At 49.6% G+C, this 21,584-nt stretch overlaps 1 protein-coding gene across 4 annotated transcripts in view; it reads left to right on the plus strand.

Annotated features, from left to right (window-relative positions):
- The window catches only part of IKBKB (inhibitor of kappa light polypeptide gene enhancer in B-cells, kinase beta), a 56,997-nt gene extending 36,139 nt beyond the window's left edge, over positions 1 to 20,858 (plus strand). For 3 of the 4 annotated variants that reach the window (XM_012655987.1, XM_012655989.1, XM_012655990.1), the window contains 14 exons: positions 4,430 to 4,537; positions 5,767 to 5,896; positions 6,248 to 6,442; positions 7,146 to 7,260; positions 9,026 to 9,149; positions 9,709 to 9,860; positions 9,994 to 10,055; positions 11,120 to 11,229; positions 12,250 to 12,299; positions 12,398 to 12,497; positions 12,695 to 12,842; positions 15,731 to 15,858; positions 18,469 to 18,559; positions 19,582 to 20,858. In XM_012655987.1, the coding sequence (XP_012511441.1) occupies positions 4,430 to 4,537; positions 5,767 to 5,896; positions 6,248 to 6,442; positions 7,146 to 7,260; positions 9,026 to 9,149; positions 9,709 to 9,860; positions 9,994 to 10,055; positions 11,120 to 11,229; positions 12,250 to 12,299; positions 12,398 to 12,497; positions 12,695 to 12,842; positions 15,731 to 15,858; positions 18,469 to 18,559; positions 19,582 to 19,656 (1,588 nt within the window). In that variant the 3' untranslated portion in view covers positions 19,657 to 20,858. The remainder of the gene's footprint in view (positions 1 to 4,429; positions 4,538 to 5,766; positions 5,897 to 6,247; positions 6,443 to 7,145; positions 7,261 to 9,025; positions 9,150 to 9,708; positions 9,861 to 9,993; positions 10,056 to 11,119; positions 11,230 to 12,249; positions 12,300 to 12,397; positions 12,498 to 12,694; positions 12,843 to 15,730; positions 15,859 to 18,468; positions 18,560 to 19,581) is intronic. The other variant, XM_012655988.1, reaches the window with a different exon arrangement.
- Positions 20,859 to 21,584: the final 726 nt, after the last annotated feature.

Consider the following 21,584-nt stretch of genomic DNA (forward strand, 5'->3'; position numbering starts at 1 on the left):
ATCACCACAAAAAGTATGTGAGGTTGATGCATGTGGCATTTAGCTTGATTTAGCCATTCCATGATGTATACATATTTCAGAACATCATTTTGTACGTGATAAATTTTACTGATTATAAAAATAATGCATTGTTTGTGAAATATTTATACAGAAGTCAATCACCACAAAAAGTATGTGAGGTTGATGCATGTGGCATTTAGCTTGATTTAGCCATTCCATGATGTATACATATTTCAGAACATCATTTTGTACCTGATAAATATTACAATTTTTATTTATCAGGTAAAATAAATAAAGTACAGGGAAATAAAGTTAATATTTACTGAAATAAATAATTTAAAAATTAACATTCCACCAAACGAGTTAGGATTCATTCAAGATTGTTCCTTGCCTTGGGTGGGGCAAAGGCAATATAAGTAACCTAAACATTTGTACCCCCATAATATGCTGAAATAAAAAAAAAAATTTAAAAAAAAGATTGTTCCTTGAGAGGCCACACGTTAATTTAAATGATACTAATGTTGCTCTAAAGTGTCTTTATTTCAACTTTGTATTTTTTTTGGAGCAGTAACAAGTTCACATGGTGCAAATTTCAAAACGCATGAGAGAGTGTACAGTCAACAGTCGCCTCACACCCACCTCCCAGCCCGCGTGTCCCTCCCCGTCGGCACCTGACCTCATTGGTTTCGTATGCTTCCAAGGGTCTTCTGCGCACACTCGAGTTCATTGGCATATACTTGCTTAGTGGTACATTTATTTTTACACCAGGGGGAGCATAATATGCACACTCTTCCTGCACGTGCGTTTTACACCGTGAGAATTTCCTTCCAGAGCCAATTTACTGCAACACAAAAAGTCCCTGTCTTGTGCCTAAACAGTGCTGCATGGTTTGAGTACCCCTCATGGTGACTGTAATATTAACTTTGTTTTCGCTTTTTGTTTTGGAAAGTATGGAAACAATAAAGAAAGAGGAATCAACTATAATCACACAACCGGGAAACAGTCACCATGAACATTTTTGTGTGCCTCCAGGCTCTTCAGCATGTGGTATTTTCTACTTTAAAAAAAAAAAAAAGGCCAGGTTCAGTGGCTCACACCTGTGATCCCAGCACTCTGGGAGGCTGCGGCAGGAGGATTTCTTGAGCTCATGAGTTCGAGACCAGCCTGAGCCCTGTGCAAAAGTGAGACCCAGTATCTACTAAAAATAGAAGAAATTAGCCAGGTGTGGTGTTTGTGCCTGGAGTCCCAGCTACTTAGGAGGCTGAGGCAGGAGGATCGTGTGAGCCTAGGAGTTTGAGGTTGCTGTGAGCTAGGCTGTTGCCATGGCACTCTAGGCCGCGCAACAGAGCGAGACTCTGTCTCAAAAAAAACACAAAAAACAAAAAATCAAAGTAAGTTGCTATGTGTATTCTCACATAACTTACCTTTCAAACTTAATATTGAAAATACGTTATGTTTTTCAATATTGTCTGTAATGTCTGTTCCATTGAGTACTATACTATAATTCATTTAATAACGCCATGAATAGCATCCTTGTAGGAAAATCCTTGCATATCCACAGTTATTTTCTGAGGATGAATTCCTAGAAAAGAGATTAACAGATCAAAGAGTATGTGGGTTTTTTTTTTGAGACAGGGTCTTGCTCTGTTCCCCAAGCTGGAGTGCAGTGGCATCATCATAGCTCACAGCAGCCTCACACTCCTGGGCGCAAGTGAACCACCTGCCTCAGCCTCCTGAGTAGCTGGGACTACACGCGTGTGCCACCGTGCCCAGCTAATTTTTATTTTTTTTTTGTAGAGATGGGGTCTTGCTCTTGTTCAGGGCTCAGGCTGGTCTCGAACTCCTGAGCTCAAGTGATCCTCCCACCTCAGCCTCCCAGAGTGTTGGGATTACAGGCATGAGCCACTGCACCCAGCCAAGTATGCACCTTTTAAAGGTTTCTGATATGTGCCAGCAACTCTTCACCAGCAGGTTGCATAAATCTACAGTTCCACCAGGAGCATGTGATGCTACCCCTCTCTCTACACCATTGCCAACTGTGGTTGTATTGTTATCCTAAATGCCTTTCTGGAAGTAATAAAAACATTAATGTTTTCAGGGGACAGATATTTGCATCACAAGAATATAGAATAAAGTGTAGTCTTTGAAATCGATTCCGAAAGAGTCTGGTTCAGTTCCATGTTTATGCCCCAACGATGGTATTGAGGTGAGGCATCTGCCCTAGGACTCTGGTGGAAATAGCTCACTATGCCCTCCTGTGGCAACTTAATTTAAACAGGCATTGCTCATTTGGCTGCATAGGTTCTAGAATATTGAGGAATTAGCTCATTAATTTATAGTCACACTTTATAATATACCCACCATAAAAATAGTTTTAAATTATGTGTACATCTATAGTGATTTTAACTAACTAAGAAATTTCTTTAGTTCACGTCATGTGTTGACCTTTCCCATTATTTGTAACAAGATGAGTTAAAAATCCATTAGAACTGGAAGAACAGGTGCACTTTGAACATACATCCCCAAGGGCCTGGCATCTTCCTAGTAAAACTGTGTGCAGAATCACCTTCCTAGAACTTCCCTTAGCAGTGCTGGAAGCTGGTGGCCTCTTTCAAGTAGACGTCTGTGAAACCCAGCAAGAGCTGTTGTGTGGACTCGTTTGCGTCTTATCTGCTTTATTTTTTTCCCCCGAGACAGAGTCTCACTCTGTTGCCCTGGCTAGAGTGCCGTGGCGTCATCCTAGCTCACAGCAATCTCAAACTCCTGGGCTCAAGCAATATCTGCCTCAGCCTCCCGAGTAGCTGGGACTATAGGCACGCGCCACCATGTCTGGCTAATTTTTTCTCTATATATTTTTAGTCGTTCAATTAATTTCTTTCTATTTTTAGTAGAGACGGGGTCTCGCTCTTGCTCAGACTGGTCTTGAACTCCTGAGCTCAAACAAACCGCCCGCCTCAGCTTCCCAGAGTGGTAGGATTACAGGCGTGAGCCACCGTGCCCGGTCTCATCTGCTTTTTAATGCCTTAGACAACTTTTTAAAAATTTCTCTGTTTCCTCTCGGATGGCAGGTAAATACTAATTTCAGAACAAATGCAGTTTGGGCTTTGTAATTCTATTATAAAGTCCTTTGAAATGTTAATACATTTTAGGACCAGCCTAAGTAATAGGCATTTATTTTATGTGTCCTTTTGTATTTCCCATCGAGAAACTAAGCTTTCTAGTAGAGGACCGCCCCACATGTTTGTAATTAGAAAGTCTTACTGCTCCTGACTTGCGGCTCTCTCAGGCTCAGCCAGAGTCGTAGGTGCCAGTCCTGCCATGCACCAGCCCTCTGGGTTTCCCATGTGCTCCAGAGGGACCAGTTCACTGCTTGTCAGTGAGAATTGTTTGGAGCTGAACCATTTTTCACCTGAACTTCCCCGTGTTTTGGGAGAAGATGTGTTTGCGCTTTGAGACAGAGTAGAAAGGATACAGACTTCGGAGTCGAGTCCTGGATTCTGCAACACTCCAGCTGTGACCTTGGACACATCACCTGGTCTTCATTTCCTTGCCATTAAGTGAGGGGCTGAAATGTCTTCCACGCGGGGCAGTCTTGGCAGCAAGTGAATGCTGCGTGTCAAAGTACTTGGTTACCTACGAGGCACTGTTCAAATTCAAGTTATTATCCTTGTTACCAAGGAGATTTGAAGCCCATTGGGTTTAAATTTTTTTTCCTTCAAATACTACTTCAGATACCCCAAGAAGTTCCCTATGTTGGGAATTGTAAAAGCTACCCTTACAAATAGTACTTCGTCATACACATTTAGAATGAAGTACATATGTATGTGCGTGTTTGTGCATACTTCATGTGAATATCATATTTATGCAGTAATCTCAGTTTGGAAGTCCCTATTTTATCCTCTGTCAAAACATGGGAGTTTGTTTTAGATAAAATGAAACGACTGCTGTCTGCAGAACTCCGGGCACGGGACGGTCGGTGACTCTGCTAAAGGCTTTTCTTCAAAAGCTCATTCAGGCAGAACTGACCGTGCTTAAACCCTCACAGAAACTGTTGCATCATGGTACGAATTAACTGTTTTTCCAAAAGCTTGGGGATGTACGTCTCCTGCACAGATGTAAAGCGATGTTACAAATGTAAGGTGGCCTCAGAGTGCTGAGGGACATAAGGGACGTGCATGACTGTATATTGCACTGAAGTTCTAAGTTTAGATACACAAATACTTAGCGTCGTGTTACAGTTGCCTACCGCAGTCAGTAACGTGCTACACAGGTGTGCAGCCTGGGAGCAGCAGGCGACACCATGCAGCCTAGGTGTGTTGTGGGCTGTGCTGTGTAGGTTTGTGTCACTGCACTCTGTGATGTTCTCACGACGATGAAATTGCCCAGCTACGCGCTTCTCTGAACGTATGATAAGATCACGTGTTTGCAGGCACTCGAAAGTCCGGCAGAAGAGTGAGATGGACATCGTCGTCAGTGAGGACTTGAATGGAGCGGTGAAGTTTTCAAGCTCTCTGCCCTACCCCAACAACCTTAACGGGTAAGGCGCAGTGGCATCACTCTTCTGCGTGTTTTTCTTCCTTTTTTAGAAATACAAGTCTGAGGCGATACCTGATAACTTAAATAGGTTATCAGGATATCGTCCTGTGACTAAGAACTTGGCAGAGTCCTTCCCAGTCTGAAACTTAGCGTGGGTTCCCATGCTCATCTCCCTAGATATCATCTAAATTCACATCACAATTTATCTGTCCCTCTTTTTACCCTTGGTAGCCTCTACCTTGTATTGCATTTGGTTTTGCGTAGGGTTTATCTCCTATTCGACAGAAAGCCTTTTAAGGGCAGGGAGCTACACCTTACTTCTCTTTGCACTCCTCGTGTGGCCTCATGCTGTGTTACCGTCAACAAACGAATCCCTGTGGTCGGCATGGTTTTGCAATCCTAGTCTCAGAGCCACACTAGCAGCGGTTAACTAACAAGGTCAGAATTGGGCAATGATATGAAAGAAAGCTACAAGGTGGTCACACGTAACTGAGTTGCATGGTTAATGATTACCGTGAGTGTTTGAGGGTGGGGAGAAAGGATTGTGTGGACTAGAGCTATATAGAGTGACCCGGGATGGGCTTTAACTTTGTGGAAGGGTCTGGAAGGATGTACAGGATGTGGACAGATGAAGGAAGTTGAAAGGGAAAAAATTGGGGTGAGCAGGGCATATGGGAGGCAGAGGATGGCTGTGTTGGCCGCAGGGAGGGTTTGAGTGCACACAGGAAGCAGGCTCTGGGGGCCAGGGGGAGGCAGTTGGGCTTTGCCATGTGAACCCAGCTACTGCTTAGGGGGGCATTAACCCATCTGGCAGCGCGGGGTCTGTTTTTTATTCATGTCGCCATTTAACTCAGTGGGGTCTAGATCGTGTGTGGGGATTGCCTGGAGGTAGGACGTGCCTGTAAAGTGCGGCTTAAAGCCTCAGAGGCTGGTCTCACCCAGCCGGTTGGCAGTGGGCGTGTGGACCCATGGGTTGGGAAATCTCTGGTTTGGGAGGCTGTTTTCGCAGGTCAGGAGAGAGGGGATAAGCACTTGGAGAATTAAATTGGTTGGAGATGTTTATGCTTTTTCTCTCCAATTAATCCATTTTCATTTTCAATAATCGTTTGTTGGCTGCTGTCTGTGTGTGTGATGGCGAGACGCACAGGAGGCTTGGGCTTCTAGACGGGCACACAGAGGTGGCCGATATGGCTGGAGGTGTCTCCTCCTACACTCTGCTCCTCTCCCCAGCGTCCTGGCACAGCGGCTGGAAAAGTGGCTGCAGCTGATGCTGATGTGGCACCCCCGACAGCGGGGCACAGACCCCGCATATGGGCCCAATGGCTGCTTTAAGGCCCTAGATGACATCTTAAACCTGAAGGTGAGCAGGGAACCGAGTTAGCCCCGAGGCAGCAGCGAGGGTCCTTGCTGAGACACAGCTGTTCTCATGAGAAAGCAATGCCAGGACAGAGCAGGTCAAGGGCCAGCGACCTCGTGAGGAAATTTAGGCTCCTGGGAGAGTCTTTGTACAGGAGTAAGGTCATAGCTGTGGACAAACAGCAATATGAAAGGCTAGAGTTTATGAAACTTGGCATCCGGGCTCCCTTCTTCAAGCTAGGCCCTTGCTGTGTGTGGCCAGGAAATGTTGGGAGAAGCAGAGCATCTGGGCAAACAGATGGGCATCTCTTTAAAGAAGCCGTTTTTTCTCAGTAACACCTGGGTTGTGTTGCAGCTGGTTCATATCTTGAACATGGTCACGGGCACCATTCACACCTACCCAGTGACGGAGGATGAGAGTCTGCAGAGCTTAAAGGCCAGAATCCAGCAGGACACGGGGATCCCAGAGGACGACCAGGAGCTGCTGCAGGAGGCGGGTCTGGCGTTGATCCCGGGCAAGCCAGCCACGCAGTGCATTTCAGACAGCAAGGTGAGCCCTGCCTTCTTGCATACCCTGATTTTCCCTGACTGTGCCTCCTGGGACACTAATCACACCTTCAGATTTCAACTCTGTTTTGACGAGTCATCTGTTACTCCTGATGCAGACACCTGCCTGTTTCTATAAGTTGCAGCAGGGGGTCCCCCGTCAGATCCCCTGTGTGGTGTAGTGGGAGACAGGAGTCACTCCGTGCTTGACTCCTTCCTTGCGGACCGCTTAGAGTGCCTTTCTCTCACCTTGATTGCCAAAATGATGCTTTACTCTCCTGAGTCAACCCGAACTACTTGTGATCACCTCTGTGTACAGAACGGGGTCAGGCCCCTGTGTTAACCACAGCAGTGTGAGACATGGTTCCTGCCCAGGAAGAACTTAGAAGCCAACTCATGGAGATAAAGTTATCATAGGAGAAATAATCGTCACGTAGGGTAACATATAGTGAATTTCTAAACTGCACAGGAAAGACAGAATAAAGTAGCACATAACGTGTTGTAAATAAGGTGTACAGGTAGGTGTAGAAGGAACAGGAAAAATAAGTATAGGCTGGAGTGGTTAAGAAAGGCTTCATGGGTGCTTAGCACTGGTTGGCTGGAGAGGATGCTCTTGGTGAACAGTGGGAAATGCTCTGAACCCTCTTCATTATTAGTGGGAAAAGGGGTTGGATCCACGAGATTCGTTTTGTTCTTTCCCTTTGCAGTTAAATGAGGGCCGCACGCTGGACATGGATCTTGTTTTTCTCTTTGACAACAGTAAAATCACCTACGAGACTCAGATCTCCCCACGGCCCCAACCTGAAAGTGTCAGCTGTATCCGTAAGAACGTTATTAAAAAAAAAAATCAATTACAATGCATGGGACAAGGCAGGAGGGAGAGACACGGACCAGGGAGGAACCATGTCCAGGAAATGAGCATGCCTGGTCCTGGGGCAGCCTCCTTTCCTTCAGACACGTGAGGAGTAGCCCGGGAAAAAGGGCAGAAGAAATCGTGAGTTCATTTCAGCCTCCTAAATAGACCTTTAAACAGAGGACAGAGAATACTGCCCATAAGCCATTTTGTTTATTTCTGAAGTTTCATTTATATATATATATATATATATATTTCTTTTTTTATTTATTTGAGGCAGGCTCTGGCTCTGTCACCAGGGCTAGAGTGCCATGGGATCATCCTAGCTCACCACAGCCAGACTACAGGCGCGCGCCACCATGCTTGGCTAATTTTTAAATTTTTGTAAACACAGGGTCTTGCTATGTTGCCCAAGCTGGTCTCAAACTCCTGGGCTCCAGAGATCCTCCCACCTCAGCCTCCAGAGTGCTGGGATTATAGGTGTGAGTCACTGCACCTGACCTCATTTATATTTGTTTGTTTATTTACTTTCTTAAATTTATACTGAACCCAGGCTGGGCATGGTGACTCACGCCTGTAATCCCAGACTCTGGGAAGCCGAGGCCAGAGGATCGTTTGATCTCAGGAGTTCAAGACCAGCGTGAGCAAGAGCAAGACCCGTCTCTACTAAAAGAATGGAAAGAAATTAGCTGGACAACTAAAAATACATAGAAAAAATTAGCAAGGCATGGTGGCGCATGCCTGTAGTCCAAGCTACTCTGGAAGCTGAGGCAGGAGGATCGCCCGAGCCCAGGAGTTTGAGGTTGCTGTGAGCTAGGCTGATGCCACGGCACTCTAGCCTGGGCAACAGAGAGCGAGACTATGTCTCAAAAAAAAATATACACACATACTGAGTCCATTCTTCTACAGGACTCATTTATATTTTAATAATTAATGTATATACGAGATACCAAAAAAAATCGAAAGCTACGAAAGAGTGAATGCACAGTGAACACTAAGCCGCTGTCTCTCCCCAATTCCCCAGCAAGTGAGTTCCCCGTCCAGGGAAACCGCAACTGTTGTATTTTTAGGTATCCTTCCAGGGGTATTTTTTCCCCAGACAAATAGTAGCATGTAATATGGACCATTCTGTACCTGCCTTTCTCACTGAACAATATATTTTGGAGATTTTTCTCCTTTTGGAACGTATGTAGCTGCCTTACTTTTTAACGTCTGTGTAGTATCCCATTGTGTGGCGGACATTCCAGTGTGTGGTGGACATTTGAATGCACTGTCCACGTCTGCCTGCCGCCCTCCCTCACCTCCACACTGAGAATGCAGAGGCAAGGTCCAGGGGCTTAGCGATCTCCAGGCTTCTTGCTTATTTCATCATCTCCAATACTGCTAGTTGAAGCTGATTTTTAATAAGACTTCATACAGCTTTACATGTTGTGAACAGAAGAGTTTCTGTTGAAAGCATATGAGCCAGAGTACATGTGGCTACGTCTCCAAATGATTCATGAAGTGTTTCTTCTGATCAAATCGGTAGCCATTTATTGCCCATGCTTACACTGTCATGGGGCATAAAAAAAATATATGTGACAGTAACCAGACATAATACCCCAAAAAGTTATGTAATAGTGTCCTAGTTACATAATTATTAAAAATGTAGAAGTACCAGTGGTGTCCCAAGGCAGGATGTGGTTAATGGTAGGAGAGTTACTCTCTGACAATTGCTCGTGTCTCTGTTTCCAGTTCAAGAGCCCAAGAGGAATCTCTCTTTCTTCCAGCTGAGGAAGGTGTGGGGCCAGGTCTGGCACAGCATCCAGACCCTGAAGGAGGATTGCAACCGGCTGCAGCAGGGACAGCGAGCCGCCATGTATTGTGCCAGGCGTTTTTAACTTAATTGATGTAAAATTGCTTGGTGGCTTTGGCCACAGGGAAGTGGCTGAGGCAGGGACCCAGAAGCAACTGTTAAGAGACAAAAGGGAGACACTGGTTTGGCCGGCGGGCAGCGTTTGGGTGGGCTGGGCTGGGGAGGTGAGTGTGGTTAGCACAGGGAGAGGAGGGCAGGCCTCGGGGCTGGGCTGGCTGAGCCAGGGCAGAATTGGGAGCCCAGAGGAGCCCACTGCAATTTGGGTTAGCAAAACTGCCCTCATTATTATGCTGGGCACTTGAAATCTTTCCCCAGTTACGACTAGTTTAGCTTCTTGGCCCTGTGTGTAGTGTGGTACCTGCCTAATTCCAGTTTTGGTGTAGAACCACATGCATTTCTGACAGCTAGGAAATTGTCCGTCGGTTATAAGTGGCTGCTGTTATAATAATAATAATAATCATAGTAGGGACCTCCCTTGGCGGTTGAGGGGGTTTTATTACTGCACAGGAATAATTTTTGGATCCCAAAGATGCTCCAAGGTGGTTTGCTGTGGGCCCTGCAGGATGAATCTCCTCCGGAGCAACAGCTCCCTGTCCAAGATGAAGAATTCCATGGCGTCCATGTCTCAGCAGCTCAAGGCCAAGCTGGATTTCTTCAAAACCAGCATCCAGATCGACCTGGAGAAGTACATTGAGCAAACCGAGTTTGGGATCAGTGAGTGGTCTTTGCAGTGAGCTCAAAGAGACCCTTTTTTTTTTGTCCTCTTACAGTTGAGTTGCTGTTTGTGTTTTAGTTTTGTGGTGTTTTTGTTTTGTTTTTCAATTTTTTTCCCCAATTTTTTTTTCAGCTTCAGATAAACTGCTGGTGGCCTGGAGGGAGATGGAGCAGGCCGTGGAGCTGTGTGGGCAGGTAGGACACTCATCTGTGGTTTTTGTCCTTACGGAGGGGTGAGATTTTATGCTGCCATTTCTCACTTTTTCTTCAAACCCTGGGTCGATCTTCTGCGTCAGAAATGAAGTTTACCTGGCCGTGCTTTGACCTTAACTAGACTTTCTGCAAAGAGGCCGAGAGAGCAGCCTGTGAAGGGAGCCCTTCTGTGGCCGGACTCGAGCTGGACAGAGGACAGAGGCAGTCCAAATTTAAATAGGCAGCAGAACGTTAAATGCCCTTGGGGAAAAGCCTGGAGTCTCAGGCTCCTCCTGTGGGGAAGGGCATCAGATGAATGACCAACACACCAGCTTGTCAAAGGTGTCACCTAATTTTGTTGGGACACTAAATCCGTAAGAAACAAGGCCTAGGAGAAAGTCTCAGGACCGTGCAAATCAGTTGCCCGTTAAAAATGTCGGTTACAAAGGCAAGTAAGTGTGGCCTAGTGAACCTCGTACGGATCGAAGACCTCGGGCTCCAGGGCTTTTGTTTCCTGGGCTCTTTTACTGTTTTTCCCCGTGCACTTGGGTGTGGATTTTTACCTCCATGTCTTGATGCGCATTCTTTTTTTTTAATGTCTGTTCTTATAAATCAGTATTGATGGGGTGTATGTGTGCTTAAAGGTACATATTTTGTAGACAGTACCTTATTTAACCATAGAGTTCTCCCCATCTGTTAGACATCAGAGGTCTGGGCGTCGCGCGTGGCGCGGCATTGGATGGATGAATTCTGAGAGAGAGGAACGCGCGATGGCATCTGGTGTGCCAGGCGCCGTGCCAGCTGCTGCGCGTTCTTTGCCAGATCTGACTGCTCAGCAGGCCCTGTTAGAAGCTATTCATGGAAAAGGAACCCAGCTCAGGGGTTGAGTCACTTGCCCAAGGGCCACACAGCTAGAAGGCGATAGAGCCGAGATTCACACCCAGGCCGTTCTGACCCGAGTCCACTGGGAGTCCTCAGTGAGTGTGCGGGGTCCCCCGTCCCCAGCACAGCTTGCGTCTCAGGGTTCTTCTGCCCCGTGAGGTGACGCGAGCACGGCTTTCCATCAGGAGAACGAAGTGAAGCACCTGGTGGAACGGATGATGGCGCTGCAGACGGACATTGTGGACTTGCAGCGGAGCCCGATGGGCCGGAAGCCCGGGGGGACGCTGGACGACCTGTGAGTACCGCCGGGGCCACGCTCAGACGCCCCCTGGAGCATCTGCGTGTGTGTTAGATCGCCTTCCGAGGCCGCCCTGGGGGACCATCTCGGCAAATTGCCGCCGGCCTCGGTCTCCACATCTGTCCAGTGGAAGAAGAGCCGCCTGCGCCCACGCAGTTGTGAGGGTCAGCTTAGGTCGTGCATTTGATAAGTAGCTCGTAACCCACAGAGGCTCTGAGGCAAGAGTAGCCTTCCCCGTTAGCATCGGGCATGCGCCACCCAGACCCGGGCGGGCGGAGCGCAGCGCGGAGGCGGCGGCTGCGAGGCCAGGAGGCAGGCCCTGCGCATCCACCTCTCCTCTCGGTCGGGTGTTTGGCGCTGGCTCTGGCGGGCACGAGGCGTCGGGCAGACCAGTCCCGCCGGAGGAAATGACACGCGGCCCCGGGCGCGCAGCCGAGGGACCCAGGCAGGCTTCATCGGCCGTGGAGGGCGCGTGGCTGTGAGCCGAGCGGGGGTCTAGGACTAGTCTGGGACTCGGAGGACGAGAAAGCCGAGTGTCAGAAATCTGATTCTGTATTTGCTGTAATCATTTGACCCTTTATTCTCCTCTAGTTTTTCTTCTTCAGAGAATGTGAGCCAGTCTCCCCTGTGGGGAAAAAGGGTAGGAGTTTGTGTCCACCTCTGGGCTCGAGTTTGTGAGGCCAAGCCCTGTTCTCCGGGCTCAGGGCCAGCGACAGCAGCTGGAATCCCTGCCGTAGAAGCCAAGTGGAGGAGGAATTCGGAAGGACAGAGGGATGTCTCCTTCCCTTAAGATTTTCTGTCATTAAACCCTGGAAGTATGGATTTTGATAATGAAGGCAGTCGTTTGCCTGCCGTAGGTATCACCTAAAACACCGTCAGAAATGCTCGTCTCCCCCAGTCAGGAAGGCCGTGTCGCCGGTCTCCACTCAGGATCGGTGATAACTGCTGGCAGGAATTAGCTTGTGCTCCAGATGAGCTTATTTGACCTTGAATCGAGACCCTCTTTGTGTGTTTCAGAGAAGAGCAAGCCAGAGAGCTGTACAGGAGACTGAGGGAAAAACCACGAGGTGAGTGCGGTTCTGCGTCTGCCTCAGGCCCCTCTTCCTCTCGTGGGCCAGGCTTGGTCCCCTCTGCCCGGAGGGACTGCCACTCCTCCTCCCTGCAGACCAGCGCACCGACGGCGACAGTCAGGAGATGGTGCGGCTGCTGCTGCAGGCCATTCAGGGCTTCGAGAAGAAAGTGCGAGTGATCTACACGCAGCTCAGGTACGAGCCCCGCTTTCCTGCTCTGGGGGCGCTGGGGGGAAGCGCAGGTTGTGGGCCCGTCTTCCCCTGGCGCGATTCACTGAGCCGCCTGCGGGAACCTTCCCTGCACCTGCTCTCTCACCCCGCAGCTGCCGGAGCTCGCGTTCTGCTTTCCGCAGCCCAGACGCCACTGGCTTTGTTGTGTTTGTTCTTTGTAGCAAAACTGTGGTGTGCAAGCAGAAGGCTCTGGAGTTGCTGCCCAAGGTGGAGAAGGTGGTGAACTTAATGAAGGAGGACGAGAAGACGGTTGTTGGGCTCCAGGAGAAGCGGCAGAAGGAGCTCTGGAACCTCCTGAAGATCGCCTGCGTGAGTGCGCCCTGCCGGCCTCTGTACTGCCGTCGCCGTCCCACGGGGGAGGCCACCAAGCCTGGAGCCACTGAGCTGCTGCCGCTGGGTTTTGCCGTCTGTGTTATGTGAGCAGCAGGGCAGAGCAAGAGCTTGTGCTGCTGTGTTTATTTGTGCGTGTGTTACTTTTCCCGTGGCTGCTGTGAAAAATTACCACGAACCCAGTGGCCTAAAACAACAAATTTATTCTCTCATTTCTAGAAGCCAGAAGGTCAAAATCCAGGTGTCGGCAGGGGAGGGTCCTTCCTTACCTCTTACCTCTTTCAGAAGCGTTCGGGGTGTGTGGCTGCGTCACTCCAATCTCTGTCTTCACGTGACCTGTGTGTCTCTCATGGGGGGTCTGATATAGGAGCACTTGACATTGGGTTTGGGGCCACTTGATCCCATCTTGGGATCTTTAACTGAATTACGTATCTGAAGACCCCTTTCCCAAATAAGGTCACGTGCATAGGTTCCAGGAACTGGGATATGGACACACCCCTTTTAGGGCCCCCAGGTCAGCCCACTAGTGCGTGTCAGCGCAGCCTGTGGACCGTCACCTGCATCTGCTGCTCCCAGCATGGTAACCCGTACTTGTGTGTGCACCATCGTAAGGTAGTGGTGATTCCGCTGATGCCAAGGGAGAAAATGTAAGGGCAGAGAAAGGAGCCAGGTAAAAACTGCGTCGTGGAAGCCAGAGCTGCTGGGAGAGTGAGCCCCGTTGTGCAGGTGCCTGCAGAGAGGTTGACAGGGACGGGAAAAGAGTGACTGAGTCAGCAGCAGCGTTTAGGGGCAAAGGGGAGGAGAGGGGCAATGGTTGCTTATGGTGGGAGCAGGACACAAGGGTTGTGTTGTTTAAAGGTCCTGGAGACAGGGGCGTATCCGTAGGTCAAGCAGGAGGAGCCAGCGTGCCAGGAGATTCGCAGTGTCGAGGGCAGAGGGGACGGTCAGTGCACACGGTTCTGGGAACAGGAGAGCTGGGACCACAAGCTTGAGTGAGGGACTTGCCTTGGGAGGTGAGTGACGCAGCCTCCGTGAGAGAGGAGGAGAGAGGAGGGTCCCAGGTGGAGAAGACCCCAGAAGGGCAGGGAAGTGGAGGCCTGATGCACCGTCTGCATTCGTTCGACATTTATTGTGTGCTGACTGCATGCCCAGTGAGGTGCACGGGGGAAAGGCACGGCACCTGTTATGAGGAGTTCCTGATCTGGCGCGGGGCCCAGACGGACACGCATGAGCGGACACGCATGAGCGCGGCGTAGGGCAGGAAGTGCCACGAAGCGGCTGTGGTAAGCACGGCTGTCGTTGGAATGCAGCAGAGGACGCCAGCTTCAGCCTTGGAGGCGAGGGCGTGTCTCCATCCGCGCAGTGTTGCTGTGAAGGGACCCCTGGGGCTGGGTAATTTATTCAGAAAGAGGTTTATTTGGCTCCCGGTTCTGCGGACTGGACAGGAAGCGAGGCGCCAGCACCTGCTCAGCTTCTGGTGAGGGCTTCGGGCTGCTGCGCTCGTGGAGGACGCAGGGAGAGGCAGCGAGAGGGGAGGTGCCGGGCTCTTTCTAACACCCAGCTCTCGTGGGCGCTAACTGGGTGGGGGGCCCGCTCACCCCCCGCCCTAGGGAGGGCATCGATCTGTTCTCGGGGCACCTACCCCTGCAACACGGGCATCAGTTGTCAGCATGAGGTTTGGGGATCAGACATCCAGACCGTGTCCGGGAGCAACGTGAGCATTCACAAGGGGGTGTCCACTGAAAAGTGAGCACGAGTCAGGAGGGGGTGGGTGGTGACGAGGACAGTCTGGGACAGAGACGTTGCTTCATCGCAGGCAGGGAGGCCCGGCAGAGTCTGGTGTGTTCTGGGAGCCATCTGCAGGCTAGTGTGGCGCTGGAGGACGTCACGGAGGATGACGCTGCAGAGGCAGGCTAGGGCTGGCCTACGCTGGCCACTCTGCTGCTGAAGCGTGGAGGAAACCTTGCAGAATTTGTCTTTTCTTGTCATATCAAAGGAGCTTAAGTGTGGGGATGATGTGATCACACCCAGTGATTGGGTTTTGGAGAAATCACTCTAGTGGCAGCTGGAGGGTGGATTTCTGCCCTTGGGGGACCTCAGCACTGACAGTGAGGGCCCCTTGGCAGGGGGTGGGAGCTGAGCAGCCCCGTGGTGCACAGGACAGGGTGCGGGAGGGCTGGGGCAGGGTCCCTGGCTGTGAGGGCCCACGGTGCAGGAATGCAGGCAGCAGACAGCCCGTCTCTGCGGGGGCTGGGGGGATAATCGGGGAAGGCACAGTTGGGTGGAGGTCTGGCTGGCATGGAGCCAGGAAGGTCCCACAGCTGGAGGGAGGAGGGAGGGCCTGAGAGAGGGGCTGAAGGACTGCGGGCTGCCACGGGGGCCAGGAGAGGGGAGGTGGGGCGCTGGCGAGGCAGCAGCCCGGGTGGTCGTCTGGGCTTGAGGGTGGAGTGACTGCAGCACCTCCAGGACAGAGAGTCAGGACATCTTGGTTTTCTTCTCAGCTGTCTCCCAGAGCCCGTAATTCACAGAAAGTCTCATAACCTTTTCGTGTATCTCAGTCTTCTTGGAAAAAAGTAAAAACACCTTCTTTTCTTTTATTGGTAAAAGTTCATCAACTAATGAAAAGGAATCAGACTAATGAAATAAAACCTGTGAACAAATGCAGGCACTCCAGCCTCCTCACGTTTGGAATTTCTTCATGCACTGATACAGAAATGCCCGCTTGAGGCTGAGATGAGACGTGCCGCTGTTGTCTCACGTGGGGACACTGGTGGTCTCATGCGGATTTACTGTGAAGTGAGTGCAAAGACTGATTCATCGCTTGGCTCCAAAATTTTGTCGACTTTCTGTTTGGTTTTGTTCCTAAGAGCAAGGTCCGAGGTCCTGTCAGTGGGAGCGGGGACAACATGAATGCTTCTCGACTGAGTCACCCTGGTCAGCTGATGTCTCAGCCCTCGGCAGCCCCCAACAGTTTACCTGAGTCAGCCCAGAAAAGGTAAGTCATGGTTAGCAGCACCAGACGTGACGTCCCAGGGCCGGTCGGGAGGTCCTGGGGCTAGAAATGCGTGTTTGTCATGGATAAGTATCTGACGACTTTGCACATGCTTCTCTTTGTATCTGTTGCATCTGCCGGGCCCTGTGGGGACAAAAGTGACTTACATTCTGCTGTCATAGTCCCTTGTAACTCACTAACTGGGTAATTTTCTTACCTGAGCGTTGGATTACTGACTGCCGATTGCTGATGGAAACCTGGGACATGCTACTCAGTACCGTGCCGTGATAGTCACCCAAACCTGGCTCCCTCGGGCTGACGCCACCAGCACCCCGAGTCACCCACCCTCCTGGCGCCTCTCAGTGCCTCCTGCTCATCCCCTGCCCTTGCCTGGACCGCGGCAGGCGGTGAGCAGGACAGCGCAGCCTTCCCTGGCAGGGCTTTTGCCTTTTTCTCCACTTCCTGGCCGTCCCTGCCGCCAGGCCCTCTCTGGGCCAATTAACCTTCACAAAGTACTGCTGTGACCCAGTTGTTTCTGGGTCAGTAATGAGTGGTGGCTTCCTGCATTATAGAGGGTCAGGCCTGAGCTTTTTCAGGCATTTGTGGCCACCTCAGCCTCTCCAGGCCGGTCCACTTTCTTACAAACCACTTGCTGTAGCCCAGTTCCAAAGTCTCATCCAGATCAGCAGCGAGTTCTCAGGTCCCACCCAAGACCTTGTAAACTGGAAGCGCAGGGGTGGTGCCCCGCAGTCTGTGCCTAACAAGCCCTGCGCTGCCCTGCCGCGGGCGGTGGCTGGAAGCCCTGCGCTGGCGCTGGCCAAGCCCGGCTCCCTGGGTGTCCTCCCTGAGTGGTCTCCTGCCCGCAGGGCCCCTCTGCTCCCACCTCCTTTGCAGCTCGGCCATCCACACTCGCTGGCTGCTCTTCCTGTGGTTTGCTCAGTGTCGAGTGCAGTAGTCGCGCAGGTGCCTGCTGCGTGCCGGGCTCTGTGGGGTCCTGCAGGCAAATCCCCAGGCATGGAAATGGATTAGTGATTGCCTGGGGCGGCAGCGGGGTGGGAGCAACTGATGATGGGGACAAGGTTTCTTTTGGGGATGATGAAAATGTTCTGAAACTAGGTATGGTGATGGAAGCACAGCTGTTAACTGTGCTCAAACCCTTGAATTGTGCACTTTAAATGGGTGAACTTTAAGGTATGTAAATTGTATTACTATCTTTTTTTTTTTTAAGAGACAGGGTCTTGCTCTATCGCCCAGGCTGGAGTGCAGTGGCACAGTCATAACTCACTGCAACCTCAGACTTCTCGGCTCAAGTGATCCTTCCATCTCAGCCTCCCAAGTAGCTGGGACCACAGGCAAGTGCCACCACACGTGGCTAGTAAAGCTGTTCTAAAAATCCTGTTCTCGGGCGAGACACAGTGGCTCACACTATAATCCCAGCGCTTTGGGAGGCTGAGGTGGGAGGATTGCTTGAGGCCAGGAGTTGGAGAATAGCCTGGGCAACAAAGCAAGACCCTATCTATACAGAAAATAAAAAAACAGAATTAGCCAGGCATGGTGGCACATGCCTGTAGTCCCAGCTACTCGAGAGGCTGAGGTAGGAGGACGACTTGAGCACAGGAGTTGAAGGATGCAGTGAGCTGTGATCCTGCCATGGAACTCCGGCCTTGGCAGCAGAGAGACCCTGTCTCTTAAAAAAAAGAAAAAAAATCCTGTTCTTGCCTTGGGGAGTTTGTAGCTGTTTTGGTATTTAATCATGTGTGACCTTAGATTCTTAATGTCTCCCAACCTCTTGTGCTGTCCTGGAGGCCTGGTGCCTGTTTCATTCTCTCTGGAGCTGGCACTGGGCCGTTGACTTAGCTAGAAGCCCCGTAGATGAGGCTGAGCAGAAACGTGCTCTGAATTTCTTCCATCAGGGTGGTGTTTTCAGGGTGAGGAGCTCCAGGGTGCTGTCTTCCCGCATTTGGCATAGTCCCTCCCATGACATCCTCAAAGCTCTAGAAAAGTAGACCTGGGGGTAACAGGTGTCTCGTCTCTCACGTCACAGAACTGAGGTTAGAGAAGGATGGTGGTTTATTATTAGTATATGCTCCCTTTGCTCACTGTGACCCATTCCTGACAGGAAACATGCACTTCCTGTGGTAGGAAAGAAAGATTCTGATTAGATTAAAACAATTCCCGGAACTGGCTTTTCAGCAGATCTCAAGGGACTATAGAAACCTGGTAAATTGCTTCACACATTTTTCTTTTCCATTGCAAAAATTAGAAAACAGGTGATTTGGGGATATCATTAGATTTTGGCAGTTTGGAGAGAATTAAATTCAGCTATCTGGTAAGTCAGAAAGAGCCCATCTTACTTCCAACATTTTTATTAAACAGAGATCTTTTTGCTCTTTCACATTTTGGACAGCAGTGGTCCTGCCAGGAGGAGCTTATTTAACTAGGTGAATGAAATCATTGGTCAGTGACATGGTATTTTAAGACACTCAGCATGAAAATGATCGTTACTTCATTTTTAAAATGTTGTCAAAAGCTGTTTAGCATATTTTAAAGCAGTGGTGTCAGCTCTGATAAGTAACAATGACCACTTTCTAATAGTTTGATCATTTTCTTCAGTGAGGAACTGGTGGCTGAAGCTCATACCCTCTGCACCCAGCTAGAAAGTGCCATGCAAGACACCGTGAGAGGGCAGGACCAGAGTTTCACGGTAACAGCCTGTGTAGACCCGGCTATTCCATATCCTTTTTTTTCTGCAGCAAAAGAGGAAAGAAATGGAAAGGCAACCCAATGTTTTCCGCAGTCTCAGTATATACTTAGGATTTTCTAGCACATAATTTTTATCATTTGTTATAATAATGCTAGTATTATTGAATGCTTACAAGTATGTTATCGCACCGTCTTACTTAATCCTGACAACACTTAATCCTAATGGGGAAGGTGAAATCGTCCGCAGGCCCTTCCCTACCTGCACCTTCTGTGCCACTGCTGAGCATCTGTGTGTGCCGAGTGCTGGGCTGGTCTCTGGTGACAAAGCAGGACAAGGCCCTGTGCCTCGGGGACTCAGCTTCGCAGTAGGCAGTACTAGTTATGGGGAAACTAACTCGAAGAAAACCTAGCCAAGACACAGGTACATAAACACAAAGCTCAAATTGCTGAGAGGACCCTAAACCATTCCTTTACATCTGCAAATGGCGTTTTCCTGCTAATGCAATCACCTGCTAACCTCCCCTAGGTCCTGGGTTTTTGGAAGCACTGGAGGGGTTACCACTGCTGATTTCAGTCACCTCTGACGTAGTGGAGTGTCCCCTGGCTTGTGGGCTTTCTGCATCTCTTGCTGCTCTTCTGGCACCACACGTTTTGATCCTTTCACTGCTTGCCTGCACTACTGCCAGAGGGAAAGGAAGTCTCATCAGGCCATTTTATGTTGTGAGGCTGGAAACCAATAGCTGAGATGAGCTCTTGGTACCATCTGCCTGCCCTGAGCATATAAATAAGTGCTGGGAGCCACAGGGCTACTAAAATCTCAGAGCCTCTGAGCCAGTCCAAAGAAAAGATCCTGTACAGTTTTGAACATGTAGCTTAGCTCAGGGTGTCCTGCAGTAACAAGTCTGTTACTGATAAAAGGGTTTAAATTTGCTTCTAAATTACGCTGGTTGCCTCCTAAAGGGGAAAAACAGCCTGCAGTATGTCAGTGGCCGTTGTCTTTTTAACTTGCCTGTCGACTTTCAGACTCTTGACTGGAGCTGGTTGGAGGAAGAAGAGCAGAGTAGCCTGGAGCGGCCTTGTGACGTGGGGGGGCCTTGACCCTTCGGCGTGGGGCTGACGGCGGCTTCTGCTGCAGAGATGTCCTAGCAGTCTCCGGCACCCAGGCGGAGCTCTCACTTCTCCAGCAGCTGGGACCTTCACCCTGGACCCAGGGCGTGGCCCTCCGCAGCTGCCACCTAGTCTGCACACTGGAAGTCTCTGTCCAGAGGCCCAGCACACAGTGATGGGTGATGCCTGTCACGAGCATTCAGGGAACAGCCACAGCAGCTACTTCCTCTGCTGTGACAAAGTGCTCAAAGTACGATTTGCCACAAAGATGACTGGACAGATGTCTCACTCGAGTCGTTGAGGACAGAGTCTGAACTTGGTGCCAGCCTGTCCTCTTCTGGTCTCCAGAGACCCTGATCCCCGTACCACCTCTCACCTTGCAGCTAGCGTTTCATCTGGATTCAGCTTCTCCTAAACAGACGTTTTAATTATAGCCTTGGCCTGGCCCCATCCTCTCTTCCTCTTTTCATGTCACTGCTGCTCATGTTTTATTTTTACCTACTACTTTGGCGGTCGTCCTTTTAGCAAAATCATAGCGAATACCCAGCCTGTCTGTGGTCCTTTCAGTCACAGAGTGACTCGCTGTAGCCCAGATGGAAGAGCAATTGCCTTCTTTTTAGTCCCAAAGATTAGCTGGGAGTGCGTCATCATGGGGAATGAGGCAGGAAGGAAAGGGCGTCTGCCAGCCACTGGCTGCGGACCACCGTGCTCATAGTTCTTGCCGAGACAAGATGCAGCTGCGTGGGGGGTGGGGGGATGGGGTGTCCTGTCTCTCCCTCATCTAGCAGTATTAGTAAATGGATTTATTTTAAAAGCAGTTTCTACATTTTGTAACATGACTCAAGCACTTAAATACTGGGTTCTCCAGTCCACTTTTACCATACCTATGGTTAGGACTTGTGTACTAAAGTAATGGAAAATTTTATAAAATTATTTAGTGCCTGGGTGAACAACAGTGCTAAAGCGCTGCTGCTTCAACATTTTGCGGCACCTCTCTTTTATATAAAAGCAAGAGTGCAAAAGGAGTTCAGGTGATCACACACGGGTGAGTTTGGTTGGAAAAGAGAGTTGGAGAATCTCACCCACCGGTTTCCATGGAGATACTGTGATGCGTTCTGTGGTCAAGTAAGTTTAAGAAGCAGTTCATGTTTTAATTGCTTTTTGGGGATTTACATTGTACACTGGTAAAATATCTGAAAAGTCTTATAATAAAGAAACTGGCTTAACTTTGTATAAATCTGCAATTTACCATTGTCATTTGGCTGTGGAGCCTTCCCCCGCCCCCCATGTGTGTATGCAACATTTATTAACATCCCAGGGAACTAGAGTTCGATAAAGCCTGGTTTTAGAAACCCTGGTAAGGGACATAGTGGAAAATCCGACCTGAAAGGCTGGGATGGGGTAGGTTGGGGAGGGAGTAGATGCTGGGCTGAGGGCCATGGACTTCTTTTGTAGGCAGTTGGGAGTCTAGGAAGAATTTTGATCAAAGAAATGACACAGCTGAAGCAATGGTTTAAGAAATTTATGGCTGGAACATTCTCATTGATTGAAAAAGTGAAAACCCTGGAGTTAGGAATTCCGCTTTCAAAAAGATGAAATAGATGTACTGTTTCCTCTCACTGAGTATGGCTAAAGTTCTTGGACTTATAAGCAAATACAAGAAGACCAAGAGGTAGAGACTGTCCAGGGACAATGGTTATCTGGGGAATGGCATTGGCAGTGAGCTCCCTGGGTTTTCTTTTTGTCTCATGTACCCCAGATGGGGCGCTGAAGGGGTTGACCAAAGGGCACAGACAGAAGAGCCTCAAGAAAATCCTGCTCTCTCCAGCTGTTACTTTCCTAGGCCTACTGTAGCAGATTACCACAACAGAATGTATTCTCTGACAGTTTCGGAGGCCAGAAGTCTGAGATCAAGACGT

Source organism: Propithecus coquereli, unplaced genomic scaffold, assembly GCF_000956105.1.
Source record: "Propithecus coquereli isolate 6110/MARCELLA unplaced genomic scaffold, Pcoq_1.0 Scaffold496, whole genome shotgun sequence".
In the NCBI taxonomy this organism is placed as follows: Eukaryota; Metazoa; Chordata; class Mammalia; order Primates; family Indriidae; genus Propithecus; species Propithecus coquereli.